Source organism: Caretta caretta, chromosome 14, assembly GCF_965140235.1.
Source record: "Caretta caretta isolate rCarCar2 chromosome 14, rCarCar1.hap1, whole genome shotgun sequence".
Lineage (NCBI taxonomy): Eukaryota > Metazoa > Chordata > Testudines > Cheloniidae > Caretta > Caretta caretta.
Window position 1 is genome coordinate 38,360,695 of NC_134219.1, and position 16,678 is coordinate 38,377,372.

Sequence of the window (16,678 nt, forward strand, 5' to 3'; positions counted from 1 at the left end):
TTCTGTATTGAAATCATGCAGACTGGAATCTCTAGGTACATGTGCACATCCTTATTTTGATCACCCATATTGGGCGGGGCTCAGACCCAGATCTCCTCTTATCACAATCACAGCTCTCTGATGCTCCTCAAACTAATCCTCTGATCTTCTTATATCACAAATACCCCTCTGCCAGCCTGCATCACCTACTGCCTCCACCATTCGATACGGTTACATCTAACACAGGGAGTGAAGCTGGAGTGAATGCAGATAATTCCCAGTGGTCTTGCCAGCTCCAGGGGGGCAGAATGAAGGTTGCACGGCCATGCACTTTAACCCTGTATTTCTTGGCTTTCCAAAGTTTGAGTTATGCGGAACCTGACATTCTGGAAGGGCACGAGATACCACAAGGCAATCGTAACTCTGGGTTAACAAAGGCTTGCTTTTTTTTTTGACATGTATTTATGATAGATATATAGATCCTAATCTAATTTGCCTTGGTGTAAATCTAGAGTAATGACACTGACTTCAGTGAACTCAGTCTGGGTTATTACCACTGTGAACCCCAGCATTTTGCATAAACACATAGCACATCAAAATCCCACAGAGACAATAATGCTATCAGTTGATTATACCTGTAAAGACACACAGAATGAAGCCATCATCATGGGAGAAATCTGGAAATTTTATTCTTGGTGGATAATGACCACCCAGTCAGTTTCTTCAGGGCACCTTTGATCTCTTTGTTCCTCATGCTGTAGATTATGGGATTCATCATGGGAGGCACCATGGAATAGAGAACAGCCACGAAGAGATCCAGCCCTGATATTGAGCTGGAGGTGGGTTTCAGGTAAGCAAAGGCGCCAGTGCAAACAAACAAGGAGACCACAAGGAGGTGAGGGAGGCAGGTGGAGAAGGCTTTATGCCAGACTTGCTCAGAGGGGATTCTCAGCACTGTGGTGAAGACCTGAACATATGACACAATTATTAAAACAAAGAAGCTTAAAGTTAAACATACATTAAATGCAATAACCCCAACTTCAATGAGATATGAGTCGGAGCAGGCGAGTTTGAGTAGCTGGGAGATTTCACAGAAGAACTGATCCACCATGTTGGCTCCACAGAAGGTCAATGCAAATGTGTTCCCAGTGTGTAGCACAGAGTAGAGAATCCCACTGATCCAGGCACTGGCTGCCATTTGGACACAAGCTCTCCTGTTCATCACAGTCTCATAGTGCAGTGGTTTGCAGATGGCAACATATCGATCATATGCCATTACGGTGAGGAAAGCAAAGTCAGCCTCAGTGAAGAAGATGAAGAGAAAGACTTGAGCAACACACCCAGCATAAGAAATTGACCTGGTATTCAATATGTAATTGGCCAAGGATTTGGGGATGGTGACAGAGATGGAGCCAAGGTCCAGGATGGACAGATTCATCAGGAAGAAGTACATGGGGGTGTGAAGGTGGTGGTCAAAGGCTATGGCCATGAAGATAAGAAGATTCCCCACCAGGGCTGCCAGATAAATCACTAGAAATACCACAAAGTGCAAAATCTGCAACTCCTGAACATCAGAGAATCCCAGGAGAAGGAACTCAGTCACAGTGGTTTGGTTGGACATTTTTCTTCTCAGTACATGATGTCCTGCCTGTGGAGGGAAGGAGAAGGGCAATGGCCAGGATTAGAGCGACAGAGGGAATGACCCTGATTCTCTCTCTGTAATATCTCATGGTGTGAATGTCAAAGGTGCACAGCACTTATTACTTCAGTTCACTAGGAGAGGTGAGTGCTCCTTGACCCCAACAATCAGACCACTAGACCAGTGCATTATCACACTAGGGTAAATTTGCATAACTCCCTTAAAGTCAATGGAGCTGCGTCAGTTTACACCTTCTGCCCAAGATATGGCTTGATAAAGATGCAGTATGAAAGAAGGAGCAAAGTACCACACCAATCCACCCGTTCTGCACAGGAGGGTTGTCCTAGAGCTATAAACACTATCCTCACAATTTGGGCATGAAACTATTGCTAGGTCTACACTATGAGCCAGGGTGTGATTCCCCTGCTCATGTACACACACTCACACCAGCTCTCTGTGAGCGAGCGTGAATATAAATAGCAGTGTAGTCTCTGGAGCACGACTGAACCTGGTGCAAACCCGCCTAAAACCAGGGGTATGTACTCGGCATGGCTCACCCATGCCTCTGCTGCCACTACCCGTGCTGCTGCAGCCATACTGTTGTTTGATAAGAGCTAGCACAGGTATGGGTACATGAGCAGAGGACTCACACTATAGGTGTAGCTTAAAATACTAAAATGCTAGCACAGCCTGATTTCCACTTGCCAGGGAAATACAGTGGACTCCTCCGGCATCCTAAGTGGCAGCTTGTCTGTAATGAGTCCTGCCCAATACCACCCAGATGCCTGCCACCTGATTACACACTGATTTATGGCACCAAATCCCAGCTGCATTCCCATCTCTGGATGATGATGGACTAATAGCATCACTCAGTTACTGCTGTGTTGTATCGTTTCTCTCTCTGACTGGCTGAGTGGTTCAATGGTACTCAGGAGACTTGGGCTGTATTCTTGGTTCTGCCACTGACCTTCTCTGTGCCCTTTATACGAGGTGTTTTCCTCTCTGTGTGCCTCTGTTTCCCTTCCCACCTATTGTCTGCCTTGTCTACTAGGACTGTGAACTCTTTCAGGGATTGGCTGTGTCTTATTATTTACAGTGTTTGTGTTCAGCTGACAGCAGTGTTGTACACTGGATATGGTGCTAGATCAGGAACTTTGTGTTTTAGTCCTATTGACCCCTCCCTATCCATCTATCTGCTCTGTCAGGATAGACAGGCTTTGGCTAGTTGGTTCAACTCTGACTCTTGGCGTAAAGGTGCTAGTCTATATTAAACATATTCTGGGGCCTATCCGTTTTGCTGCTTACTCAGTTTTACCATCCTGCAGCTTCCGTTTGAAACTGAAATGAAAATGGATGCAATAGAATGAATGGCTTTGAAATTATGGTATTATTGGACAATATTAGTGTTCCCCACTCTTTCTGAACTGTAAGTTTCCAATTTTCTGCTTAAATTGTTTTTAAAGGAAAATTGGGGGTTTTAATTAATTGGGTTTTGAATTAATCATAGACTCATAGACTTTAAGGTCAGAAGGGACTATCATAATCATCTAGTCTGACCTCCTGCAGGCCACAGAACCTCACCCACCCACTTCTGTAATAGACCCCTAACCTCTGGCTGAGTTACTGCAGTCCTCAAGTCATGGTAATCAAATTTTCATAGAAAGTCTCAGCTATCCTTATATAGGAAAACTGAAAACCCATTTTTGGGGGGGTGAGTTTAGGCTGAACATTTTCAATTTGCTGCCATTTTTAGCCGAAAATTATTTTTTATTGGTTACCAAAACTTGAAAATTTGGGGATTTTGGGGACTTTTTTGAAAACTCATTTTTCTGATTAAAAAAAATTCTGACAGACTCTAGATGTTTGAATTGACAGCAAACATTTTACAGAGTTCTATTTGTAATTCATATTTATGTTCTTAAATTTGCCCTATATATTAATATCCTAACATATTTAATTAAAAGAGCAAACTTACTGTGTTGGTCTTTGTGGATTTTTTCCCAAATTGCAAAGAATTTCAGTCTCCAATGCTAGGAATCATTGCTCTCTATCTATCTAATCTAATCTATCTATCTATCTGGTACACATCACTGTATTATCCAGCAGCCTTTTATGTCCCTTTGCTGGATTTCCTGTGTTGCTGGGTCTCTGCAGTTCCTAGCAGATAGGGATCCAATTCTCAGATGGGCGCTCCCCTCCTTGGACAAGCTTGGCTGAGTGGTGAGGGACTAAATGGGATGAGGGACTAAAGAGCCCCTCCCAGCTCTAGAGCTGATCCCGACTTGTGCAGGATTCAGACACGATCACAGTCCATGATGCACCTGCTCCAGGGCTAAATAGCTGAATCTGGTCTCCAGGGCTATGAGCCCAGCTCTGATCTCACCTCAGGAACAAACTATGCTGACAACCTGCCTTAGCTGAGCCTAATTCTGCAGAGAGGAACAGCATCCACCCAGGATAGCACAAGATAGCAGCATCCCTGGAAGAACATTTAGCTAAAAACATGGAAGGGCTGAGGCACAAAGGGTGTCCCAAAGGGATTGCAAATACATTGATTTGTAGCACAAACTTGTGACATACAATGACTAACAGCCCAGTGGCACCAGAAGCCCAGCTGATCTGGAACAGCCTGTTCCTTCACTAACTCCACATAATTACAGCTGGGGGAGCAGAGAATTTTTTCTTGGGAAAAAAGCTTTTGGGATGTAGCCACCAGAGGAGCTTATTACAGACAATACTAAACTAAAGGGCTCATTAGGATTCAGGTGCAATGCTGCATGACATTTTAAAAATATTTTGTTCACGCTGGTTGTAGATGTGTCAGAGAGCCTGAACAAATATGAAGGGCCAGATCCCTGCTAGTGTAAATCAGCTATGGCTCCAGTGGTGTAAATGGGGCCAGATCCCCAGCTTTTGTAAATCAGCCCCATGAAATTCAATTAAGCCAGATGCCCAGCTGGTAGATATTGTCATGGTGCTATGGTGCTTTTCCAGTGGATATAAACTGAATATCTGCACTGTCATGTCTAGTTTTATGTTTGTTCCTTTATCTGAGATTCTTGTTGCTTAGCAGCACAATCCTATTATAATGCTCATAGAATAATCCAAGATCGTGGTTAACAGATAGAAATCTGTGAGATCTGTACCCAGCCAGTAAAGGAACATCCCAGCACCACTATAATTAAGGTTGCATCATGTGTTCCGTTCAAAGGTCAACTTTTCTAAGTCCTCTAACATCAGTATATTCAGTCTAATTCCTTTGAAATATGATGTGCCTCAGGAAGCTGCAAGGCAGAGTTAGTGGCCCAAATCTGGGGACCTCTGAGCTAGGGGTTGCAAAGATAAAAAAGTTTCCAGAGTGATTTTTTTTTTCTTTTTTGCTCAGAGCAAGCAATCAAACTATTGATGTGATGCGTGTCAAAATGGTCTAAATCTGTCGAGTTTTACCCAGAGTAGTGCATGGAACTAACTAAAATGTCGGGGGACCCAAACTGAGAATGGCATTTAAGAAAAAGTTCACTCCTTACAGTGTGCATGTTTTAAAATGTGAATGGTTACTTGGATTGCTTTGAAATTTGGTGTGCCTCTTGGGGATCTAGGGGGCATTAGTGATTCAGATTTGGGGTCATTTGACTGAGGGGTTCCCAATGTACAGCTCCTCAAAGAAAGAGTTTCCTTCTGCTTCTTTGAACTGTTAAACTGAGAGGAACTAATGACTGGATGAATTGCAGACCTACTTGAGACTACTGGCTCTGAACTCACTCTCCAATTAACACCTTGAATACTGTGTGCAGACGTGGTGGCCCCATCTCAAAAAAGATATATTGGAATTGGAAAAGGTACAGAAAAGGGCAACAAAAATTATTAGGAACAGCTTCCATATGAGGAGAGATTAATAAGACTGGGACTTTTCAGCTTGGAAAAAAAACGATTAAGGGGGGATGTGATAGAATCATGACTGGTGTGAATAAAGTAAATAAGGAAGTGTTATTTACTCCTTCACATAACACAAGAACTAGGGGTCACCAAATGAAATTAATAAGCAGCAGGTTTAAAACAAACAAAAGGAAGTATTTCTTCACACACACCACAGTCAACCTGTGGAACTCTGCCTGAGGATGTTGTGAAGGCCAAGACTATAACAGGGTTCAAAAAAGAACTAGACAAGTTCATGAAGGACAGGTCCATCAATAGATATTAGCCAGGATAGGCAGGGATGGTGTCCCTAGCCTCTGTTTGCCAGAAGCTGGGAATGGGCGACAGAGGATGGATCACTTGATTAACTGTTCTATTCATTCCCTCTGAAGCACCTGGCATTGGCCACTGTTGGAAGACAGGATAGTGGGCTAGATGGACCCATTGGTCTGACCCAGTCTGGCCATTCTTATGTTCTTATAACTAAGAATAAGTTAATGACAAGCTCCCACCCAAGACAAAATGTATTTTGGGCTGAGTAGCTGGAGGATGCTACAATTTGTGAGTCCTGATGAGCAATTTTATTTTGCGGGGAATGTAATGAAAGTATTTGGGGGAAAAGTTAGATTTGTGAGTGGTTCCTGGGAGGGGAGGGGTATTGGGGGGCAAAGGAGGTAATGGGGGAGAAGGGTTTAGGACTGCAGCGAGGGATTATGGGAAGGGCATAAATGGGGACAGATGGTAGGGGAAGAGAGAGAGTTTGGGGGCTCAGGTGAGGGAGGGGTGAGGGTAAGGGGGAGTGGAGGGGTGTGACACTGGGCTGGGGGATTGGGGGTGAGTGGCAGGAGGACTGGGTGAGAATAGGGTCGGGGCACCTGTCACCCCACATGCTCCCCTGCCATGTGGGTGCCCAGATCTGGGGGGCCCTTGTCCCTCTAGGGAGGTCTGAGCCCCTGTCCTGCCTCACTCATATGAGCTGGGTTGGGGGGCCTTTCCCCCGTGCGGTGTCTGAGACTCTCTCACTGCACCCATGTGTGAATGTTCATATAGACATGCCCTCGGTGAACTAAATGAGAGTTTTGCAGGAGATGACCATTGACATATTTGCAAACAGGTTCATCTGTGTTGCTATGGGAGAGAGGAGAGACTCCAGGTGCCGTCTGGCTCCTCAATTGCAGTGAGGATCCTTCGAGATCTGGAACAGAGTTCTCTGGAGCCTCAGCATGGGCAAGTTTGGAGGCATGCGGCTCCTGCCCAGCCCACAGTGCACTGATGTGCTTCTCCATGAGGGCAGCATTTACAGACAACTCTGCAAGGTGTCTCTCATGCCCTGCTATGTCCTTGACCAAATGTATTAAATCCCTCTCAGGTGGCTAGTCCACAAAGAGGATAGATCTTACTGCTGCTGCCACCTGAGGCATTTGTTTAGTTGAGCTCATGTGGTAGAAGCATGGACTTAGAGACTGATCAGAGGGTTAGATTAGATGACCCTTGTGGTCCCTTCTAACCTTATGGTTCTATGATTCTATGAATCTGAAACTTCTAGCTCCTAAAGTCACCTATGACATTGATAACCCCTTCCTGAAGTTATACAAGACTATTTTCAAGTTTAGTGTGATAGTAAAGAGACACATTTTATACACTTCATTGCACAGGAAAAAACCTTTGGGATTTATTCCATAAATATTACTAATGATCTAGCTGCCAAACTTCTGTTTCTCAGCTACCTCAAAGAGGTTCCCATTTTCTCTCTTCTGGCTGTGGCTGCTTGACTGCAGCAGCTCACCAGATGTCCCGGTGTTGCTCTGCCACTTACATCCTTCCCCTCTTTGTCTGGAGCTGAGTTTGCCATTGGTTTGCTGCATATCTGAGTCCTCTGTCTATGTCCCAGCTGTCAGCAGCTAGTTATGAAATCTAAACTGCCATTGCCACCAGTGGGAGACCAGCCTGGGCTGTTAGGGCTGCAGGTTTTGGCTCACTGCCCATCCACGCACTATAGCTGCTGCACACCTAGATGGTGACTCCTCCAACCCATCACCAAACTGCTCTGCCATATTCTGCAGGGTGGCTTCACTGGAGAATAATCTGGGAGAAGAGAGATCCTGGATTAGAACACTCTGTAAATGGATCCCAGAGACTTCACGGTGAAACCCAACTGTGCAGTCCCTAGGAGTGCTCCTGCCCCTTCACTTGTCACCAAGTGCAATGGTCTGACGGTGGGAATGGAGAAAGGGTCTCTGCAAGCAAAGACTTTCATGGCTTCCTGAATGAAAGGGTGCCAAAGGCTCATGCTGAAGGGCCCGGGTTTAATCCCCGATGGTGTCTCAGTGGCCATGGTTTTACTTACCCATGATTGCAGGCTGTTTTCCCATTCCTGGCCATGTGGGGGGACATTGCTGCTGGCCCTCTCTGGGATGTAGCAGCATCACCCACATGGGGACGTGGCACATCCAGGGCAATCGATCAGCTTCCATCATTACTGCACCCTACGAAAGCCTGGAGGCAATGTCCATGGGGAGGAGAGAGGGACCTGAGTCAGCCCCAAGCCTCTAGCCTCTGAGTCAGAGGAGATATCTCTGCTGGAGTAGCAGAGGGTCCTGTATGGTCTATGTGAGCTACACCCCAGAGCGTGCCATGGTCACACACACAGATAAATTCCCAGCATGTCATAGCCCCTGCAGTGAATCCTGCTCCATAAAGAGCCATTAGAGGCCTCAGGTCCTGTGACCTGTTAATGAAGGGGCTTCCCTGAGCCATGAGACCCCAAAGGTGCTCAAGGGCATTTAGTTGCCTTGGCTACAGCAGGAATCTTGCCTTCCCCTGGGCCACTCTAGGATAATATCACCCCAGCCCAAGGGTTTGGAGCCTGGCTCTGGGCAATCTGCCAAAGGCTTGCGCCCCGTCATTTTTAGGGATTTGGAGAGATCTTCTCCGAAGGGCAGAGAAGATCCTTCCTGCAGGTGGTGCTGCTGGCCACCTATGACCCACTGATGTCCATCAGCCAGGCTGGGCTGGTCCTAGCCTTTTCCATCCTGGGGGAAGCTGCCCAGCTGATGGGGACAAGGTGAGAGGCTGGATTAGGCTAAGGAGATTGGGGGTGGGACCCAGGCCCTCTCACCTTGTGTCCCCAGAAAGTCACTCCCGTCCCATCACCATTCAGTGGCCTGGGCGCAGGGAGGAGAATGACTTAGAGCAGGAGCCATGGTTAGAGATGAAGTGAGCTCCACAAGCAGGATGGAGCCTGCTTGTCTCAGAGCCAGCTCTTCAGCCAGGCTATTTAATTATAGCATGGCAGCAGCAGGACAAGCTGACATTGCTCATGCCAAGAGTGGGGAACTTCCCTTGTTCCCTCGGTGAGCTTTTCTCATGCTTCTGGGCCTCAGCCCAATTCCCCGTGGCCTTGTGTCCATCTCATCAGAGCCACCATCCAGAGCCGCTCTGTCCCTGGCAGCCTCTGAAGCCGACGATTCAAAAGGCCATGGAGGCTGATCAAACTGGGCTGAGCCACAAAGGTAGGGGAAGGTGGCCCTGCTTCTGGCTGGGGAGAGTTGGGGGATTCAGTCAGCAGGGGCTGCAAATCTGCTTCCTTCCCAGGGCTGCCGTCTTGGGGTTTCCCCACTAGTCACTGGGGGTCACTTGGGAAAGGTCTCAACCTCCCACATCCCCCTACACTGTTGCCAAAAGCCCACCCAACCTTTCAGCTGGGGGGGAGCAACAAAGTCAATAACCCACAGCACATATTTTAAACAAACTAGCATCTTTAAACTGGGGCACAGAGAGTTGAAGCCCCCAGACAAAGCCTGTCTCTCTTGACCCTTCCCAAGGACATAGAGAAGGGCAATGGAACTAGAACCCAGATCTCCTGCTTGAGCACCATATCCTCTGTCCCACATTACTGCCAGCTAAACAAAACGTTGTTGACAGGTGCCATGAACGTATACATAGACCTGGGCTACTCTAGAAATTTCCTTCAGTATAGTTACCTCTCTCAAGGTTGTGAAAAATCTGCATCCCCTGAAAGGTGCAGCTATACCGACCTAACCCCCTGTATAGACCAGTGGTAGGTCAACAGGAGAATTCTCCCGTCAACCTAGCTACTGCCTCTCAGGGAAGTGGAGTGCCTACACCAAAGGGCAAAGCCCTCCCTTCGGCTTAGGTAAGGTTTTGCCTAGAGGGATTCTCTATGTTTTGAATCTGACTGCCTGTAAGATTATCTTCCATTCTGATCTTACAGAGTTGTTCTCTTATCTTTTTTTGTTCTCTAATACAGTTCTGTTTTTTAAGAATCTGATTGGGTTTTTTGGGTCTTAAAAATCCAAGGCTGGTTTGTGCTCATCTTGTTTATTCTCAAGCCTCCCCAGGAAAGGGGGTGTAAGGAAAGGGGGGATATTTTGGGGAAATAGGAACTGCAACTGGTCCTTTCGCTTTTCTTTGTCTAAATCACTTGGTGGTGGCAGCATACTGTTCAAGAACAAGGCAAAATTTGTGCCTTGGGAAAGTTTTTAACCTAAGCTAGTAAAAATAAGCTTAGGGGATTTTTCATGTGGGTCCCCACATCTGTACCCTAGAGTTCAGAGTAGGGAGGGAACCCTGACAGGCCCAGAGAAGGAGAGCAGTCACAGGAGCAGAGGAAAACCTTCCCATAGTTGGGACATGCCTTCCAGATGATGTTGGGGTATCCTCTCGCACTTAGGTTACCTCTCCGGGGGAGGGAACTCCAGTCATTAGGAAAAGTCAGGTGTTAGTAATGGGAGACTTGATCATTAGAAACATAGATAGCTGGGTTTGTGATGACCGGGAGAACCGTATGGTGACTTGCCTGCCTGGTGTGAAGGTTGCAGATCTCTCAAGGCATCTATATAGACTTATGGGTAGTGCTGGGAAGGAGCTGGTGGTCATGGTACATGTAAGTACCAATGACATAGGGAAGGGTAGGAGAGACGTCCCAGAGGCCAAATTTAGGCTGCTAGGAAAGAGACTGAAATCCAGGACTTCTATGGTGGCATTCTCAGAAATGTTTCCAGTTCCACATGCAGGGCCAGGTAGGCAGGCAGCGCTTCAGAGTCTCAATGCATGGATGAGACAATGGTGTAGAGAGGAGGGGTTTAGATTTATTGGGAACTGGGGAAACTTTTGGGCTAGGGGGAGCCTATACAGGAAGGATGGGCTCCACCTAAACCAAAGTGGATCCAGACTGCTGGAATTAACATTAAAAAGATTGCAGAGCAGTTTTTAAACTAAGAGATGGGGGGAAGCTGATTGCTGCGAGGGGCATGTGGATCGGACAAAGACTTCTCTTAGAGGAGAGTCTATTGATAGAGATTTTCCAGGTTTTAGTCAGGAGGAGAGGATGGAAGAGGATAAAGTATGGGCCAGATCAGATGAGAAACATTCACATAAAGAATCTGACACATCAGAAAAAGGCAGACAAATAAACAGTGACAAGTTTTTAAAGCACTTCTAGCACAAATGCTAGAAGTCTAAATAATAAGATGGGTGAACTAGAGTGCCTTGTGTTAAAGGAGGATATTGATATAACAGGCATCACAGAAACCTGGTGGAGTGAGGACAATCAATGGGACACAATCATTCCGGGGTACAAAATATATCGGAAGGACAGAACAGGTTGTGGGGGGGAGGGGAGTGGCACTATACGTGGAAGAAAATGTAGAATCAAATGAAATAAAAATCTTAAATGAATCCACATGTTCCATAGAATCTTTATGGAGAGTAATTCCATGCTCTAATAAGAATATAACAGTAGGGATCTATTATTGACCACCTGACCAGGACAGTGATAGTGATGATGAAATACTAAGGGAGTTAGAGAGGCTTTCAAAATAAAGAACTCAATAATAGTGGGGGATTTCAATTATCCCCCTATTGACTGGGTACATGTCACTTCGGGACGAAATGCAGAGACAAAATTTCTCGATACTTTAAACGACTGCTTCTTGGAGCAGCTGGTTCAGGAACCCACAAGGGGAGAGGCAACTCTTGATCTAGTCCTGAGTGCAGTGCAGGATCTGGTCCAAGAGGTAACTATAACAGGACCGCTTGGAAATAGTGAACATAATATAATAACATTTAACATTCCTGTGGTGGGAAGAACACCTCAACAGCCCAACACTGTGGCATTTAATTTCAGAAAGGGGAACTATGCAAAAATGAGGTGAGTTAAACAGAAATTAAAAGGTACAGTGACTAGAGTGAAATCCCTGCAATCTGCATGGACACTTTTCAAAGGCACCATCATAGAGGCTCCACTTAAATGTATACCCCAAATTAAAAAACACAGTAAAAGAACTAAAAAAGAGCCACCGTGGCTTAACAACCATGTAAAAGAAGCAGTGAGAGATAAAAAGGCATTTTTTAAAAAGTGGAAGTCAAATCCTAGTGAGGTAAATAGAAAGGAGCACAAACACTGCCAAATTAAATGTAAAAATGTAATAAGGAAAGCCAAAAAGAAGTTTGAAGAACAGCTAGCCAAAAGCTCAAAAGGTAAAAACAAAATATTTTATAAGTATATCAGAAGCAGGAAGCCTGCTAAACAACCAGTGGGGCCCCTGGACGATCGAGATACAAAAGGAGCATATAAAGACGATAAAGTCATTGCAGAGAAACAAAATGAATTTTTTGCTTCAGTCTTCACGGCTGAGGATGTTAGGGAGATTCCCAAATGTGAGCCGTCTTTTGTAGGTGACAAATCTGAGGAATTGTCACAGATTGAAGTGTCACTAGAGGAGGTTTTGGAATTAATTGAGAAACTTAACAGTAACAAGTCACCGGGACCAGATGGCATTCACCAAAGAATTTTGAAAGAACTCAATGTGAAATTGCGGAACTATTAACTATGGTTTGTAATCCGCCCTTAAAATCAGGTACTGTACCCAATGACTGGAAAATAGCTAATGTAACGCCAATATTTAAGAAGGGCTCTAGAGGTGATCCCGCCAATTACAGACTGGTAAGTCTAACATCAGTACCCGGCAAATTAGTCAAAACAATAGTAAAGGATAAAATGGTCAGACACATAGATGAACATGAATTGTTGCGCAAAAGTCAACCTGGCTTCTGTAAAGGGAGATCATGTCTTACTAATCTATTAGAGTTCTCTGGGGAGGGGGGGTCAACAAACATGTGGACAAGGGGGATCAAGTGAACATAGTGTACTTAGATTTCCAGAAAGTCTTTGACAAGGTTCCTCACCAAAGGCTCTTACATAAATTAAGTTGTCATGGGATAAGAGGGAAGATCCTTTCACAGACTGAGAACTAGTTAAAAGACAGGGAACAAAGGGTAGGAATAAATGGTAAATTTTCAGAATGGAGAGGAGTGGTATTCCCCAAGGGTCAGTCCTAGGACCAGTCCTATTCAACTTATTCATAAATGATCTGGAGAAAGGGGTAAACAGTGAGGTGGAAAAGTTTGCAGATGATACTAAACTGCTCAAGATAGTTAAGACCGAAGCAGACTGTGAAGAACTTCAAAAAGATCTCACAAAACTAAGTGATTGGGCAACAAAATGGCAAATGAAATTTAATGTAGATAAATGTAAAGTAATGCACATTGGAAAAAATAACCCCAACTATACATACAATATGATGGGGGCTAATTTAGCTACAACTAATCAGGAGAAAGATCTTGGAGTCATCGTGGATAGTTCTCTGAAGACATCCATGCAGTGTGCAGCGGCAGTCAAAAATGCAAACGGGATGTTAGGAATCATTTAAAAAGGGACAGAGAATAAGACAGAGAACATCTTATTGCCCTTATATAAATCCATGCTACGCCCACATCTTGAATACTTTGTACAGATGTGGTCCCCTCAAAAAAGATATACTGGCATTAGAAAAGGTTCAGAAAAGGGCAACTAAAATGATAAGGGGGTTAGAACATGTCCCATATGAGGAGAGATTAAAGAGCCTAGGACTTTTCACCTTGGAAAAGAGGAGACTAAGGGGGATATGATAGAGATATATAAACTCATGAGTGGTGTGGAGAAAGTGAATAAGGAAAAGTTATTTACTTGTTCCCATAATATAAGAACTAGGGGCCACGAAATGAAATTAATGGGCAGCAGGTTTAAAAGAAATAAAAAGAAGATCTTCTTCACACAGCGCACAGTCAACCTGTGGAACTCCTTGCCTGAGGAGGTTGTGAAGGCTAGGACTATAGCAGGGTTTAAAAGAGAACTGGATAAATTCATAAAAAGAAAAGGAGTACTTGTGTCACCTTAGAGACTAACAAATTTATTTCAGCATTAATTGAGGTTAAGTCCATTAAAGGTAAGGAATGGTGTCCCTAGCCTCTGTTTGTCAGAGGGTGGAGACGGATGGCAGGAGAGAGATCACTATATCATTACCTGTTAGGTTCACTCCCTCTGGGGCACCTGGCATTGGCCACTGTCGGTAGACAGGATACTGAGCTGGATGGACCTTTGGTCTGACTCAGTATGGCCATTCTTATGTTCTTAGGGCTTGAACCCTTGGTCCGAGCTTGACTTGGGCTTGGACCCTCTAGACTCACAAGGTCCTAGGACCATAGATCCAAGCCTGAATCTGGAAGATTTTTGTGAAGACAGAATGGGGGTTTTGGCTCAAGCCTGCGTGTGAGCCCAGGTTTCCATTGCAGTGAAGACATATCCTATCTATCTATCTATCTATCTATCTATCTATCTATCTATCTATCTCCTTTTTTCTGTCTTATATTTAGTATGCACAAACATACTATAATAATAATAATTAATCATTAATAGCCAGATACTGTGATCCAGGGCACCTTTAAACACAGCCAAATCCTTGTGTGGATGACAGAGCATTGGACAAATCAAGATCCCTTTGAAGCGAATGGCTAAATTCCAATTGTTATGGTTACAGAGTTAGCTGCACCTCTGCCCTTTCTCTGGTCTCTGAGCACACCTCCTCTGGTCTCTGCCTCATGCCTGCATCTTTTTTAGGACTGAATTACACTTGGCGGCCAGTACGTCCCTTGGCCTGCACCGCTTCCAGCAGCTCCCATTGGCCTGGAGCAGCGAACTGCGGCCACTGGGAGCCGCAATCAGCCGAACCTGTGGACGCAGCAGGTAAACAAACTGGCCCGGCCCGCCAGGGGTTTTCCCTGAACAGGCGGTGGAACAAGTTTGGGAACCACTGCTGTAGATGATTGGATTCATCATTAACAGCACCACAGAATAGAAAACAGTCACCACGACATCCAGTCCTAATGTTGAGCTGGAAATGGGCTTCAGGTAGGCAAATATGCAAGTGCAAAAGAACAAGGAGACCATAAAAAGGTGAGGAAGGCAGGTGGAGAAGACTTTACCCTATACAATGCATGGGGAGATATAGGCACCTTAGAATGGGATCCACAAAAGCCAGCCTGCCAGGCATCTCCTCGTGTAAACTAGCCTATAGGAAATGTCGACCAGAAGGGCATGTCCTAAGCCCCTCCCCTCTCCTGGAGTTCTGCACCCAAGTCCAGTCAGCAGGAAGGTTCCTAACTCTGCCAGCAATCCACAGCCCAACACGCAAGACAGGCATTGCTCCTCCTATCTTCCCTCAGTTCGTGGATCACTGTGAGGCCTACACAGGAGTTAGGCATCTGGGGCCTAGAGTGAGACAGTGGTTCACATACCCAGAGGCAGAAATGCTGGTGCCTGGGGAACTTTTACCCTGACAACTTAAGCGATGAATGAGTTTAGGCACCTACATGGTTAGGTGGCAGCTGAGCGGGGGTTTTGTGGATCCCAGTGGTGCCTAAAACTGGGACTTAGGCTCCTAAATCTGGGGTTTAGGTGCTGAAGTCCCTTTGTGGTTCTGGGACACATTGTTCAGTCATTGTTAATGCCCACGTATAACCACATGCACGTAATAATATTCACTCCTGAATACACAACCATGCACACCTAGGCCTGGTCTACACTGGGTGTGGGGGTTGATCTAAGATAGGAAACTTCAGCTCTGTAAATAGCGTAGCTGAAGTTGACGCACTTAGATCTACTTACCGCGGTGTCTTCACTGTGGTGTCTTCACTGCAGCAAGTCGATGGCTGACGCTTCCCCGTTGACTCTGCCTGCACCTCTCGCTCCGGTGGAGTTCCGGAGTCAATGGGAGAGTGCTCGGTAGTCGATACGTTACATTTAGACTAGACATAATAAATCCACCCCTCCCCCCCCCCCCCCGCTAGATCGATCGCTGCCTGTCGATCCAGTGGGTAATGTAGACAAGCCCCTAGAAACACACGCACAATAATGACCATTCATAACAAACAGAATATGCTTCACTAACACATACATGGCATTATACATTCACAAATGCACATTCACATCATGTACATTCACGAAGACACACACAGGAATGTAAAACTCACATACATGTTGGTTACACTCAGGAACACACTCAGAATAATGTACACTGACAGGTTTCAGAGTAACAGCCGTGTTAGTCTGTATTTGCAAAAAGAAAAGGAGTACTTGTGGCACCTTAGAGACTAACACACTTATTTGAGCATGAGCTTTCATGAGCTACAGCTCACTTCATCAGATGCATACTGTGGAAAATACAGAAGATGTTTTTATACACACAAACCATGAAAAAATGGGTGATTATCACTACAAAAGGTTTTCTCTCCCCCCACCCCACTCTCCTGCTGGTAATAGCTTATCTAAAGTGATCACTCTCCTTACAATGTGTATGATAATCAAGGTGGGCCATTTCCAGCACAAATCCAGGGTTTAACAAGAACATCTGAGGGGGGGGGAGGGGTAGGAAAAAACAAGGGGAAATAAGTTACCTTGCATAATGACTTAGCCACTCCCAGTTTCTATTCAAGCCTAAGTTAATTGTATCCAATTTGCAAATGAATTTCAATTCAGCAGTCTCTCGCTGGAGTTTGGATTTGAAGTTTTTCTGTTGTAATATCGCAACTTTCATGTCTGAAATCGCGTGACCAGAGAGATTGAAGTGTTCTCCGACTGGTTTATGAATGTTATAATTCTTGACATCTGATTTGTGTCCATTTATTCTTTTACGTAGAGACTGTCCAGTTCGACCAATGTACATGGCAGAGGGGCATTGCTGGCACATGATGGCATATATCACATTGGTAGATGTGCAGGTGAATGAGCCTCTGATAGTGTGGCTG

The 16,678-nt window shown here is 45.3% G+C and overlaps 1 protein-coding gene across 1 annotated transcript; it reads right to left on the reverse strand.

The window, feature by feature from the left end:
• Positions 1-643: 643 nt before the first annotated feature.
• LOC125621843 (olfactory receptor 14A16-like) lies at positions 644-1,600 on the reverse strand. The gene has a single exon (XM_048819203.2). The coding sequence runs from the start codon at positions 1,598-1,600 to the stop codon at positions 644-646; it is 957 nt and encodes a 318-aa protein (XP_048675160.1).
• Positions 1,601-16,678: the final 15,078 nt, after the last annotated feature.

Bases quoted from the DNA above. Each gene is read 5' to 3' on its own strand.
- LOC125621843 (XM_048819203.2), bottom strand. From the start codon at position 1,600: ATGTCCAACCAAACCACTGTGACTGAGTTCCTTCTCCTGGGATTCTCT.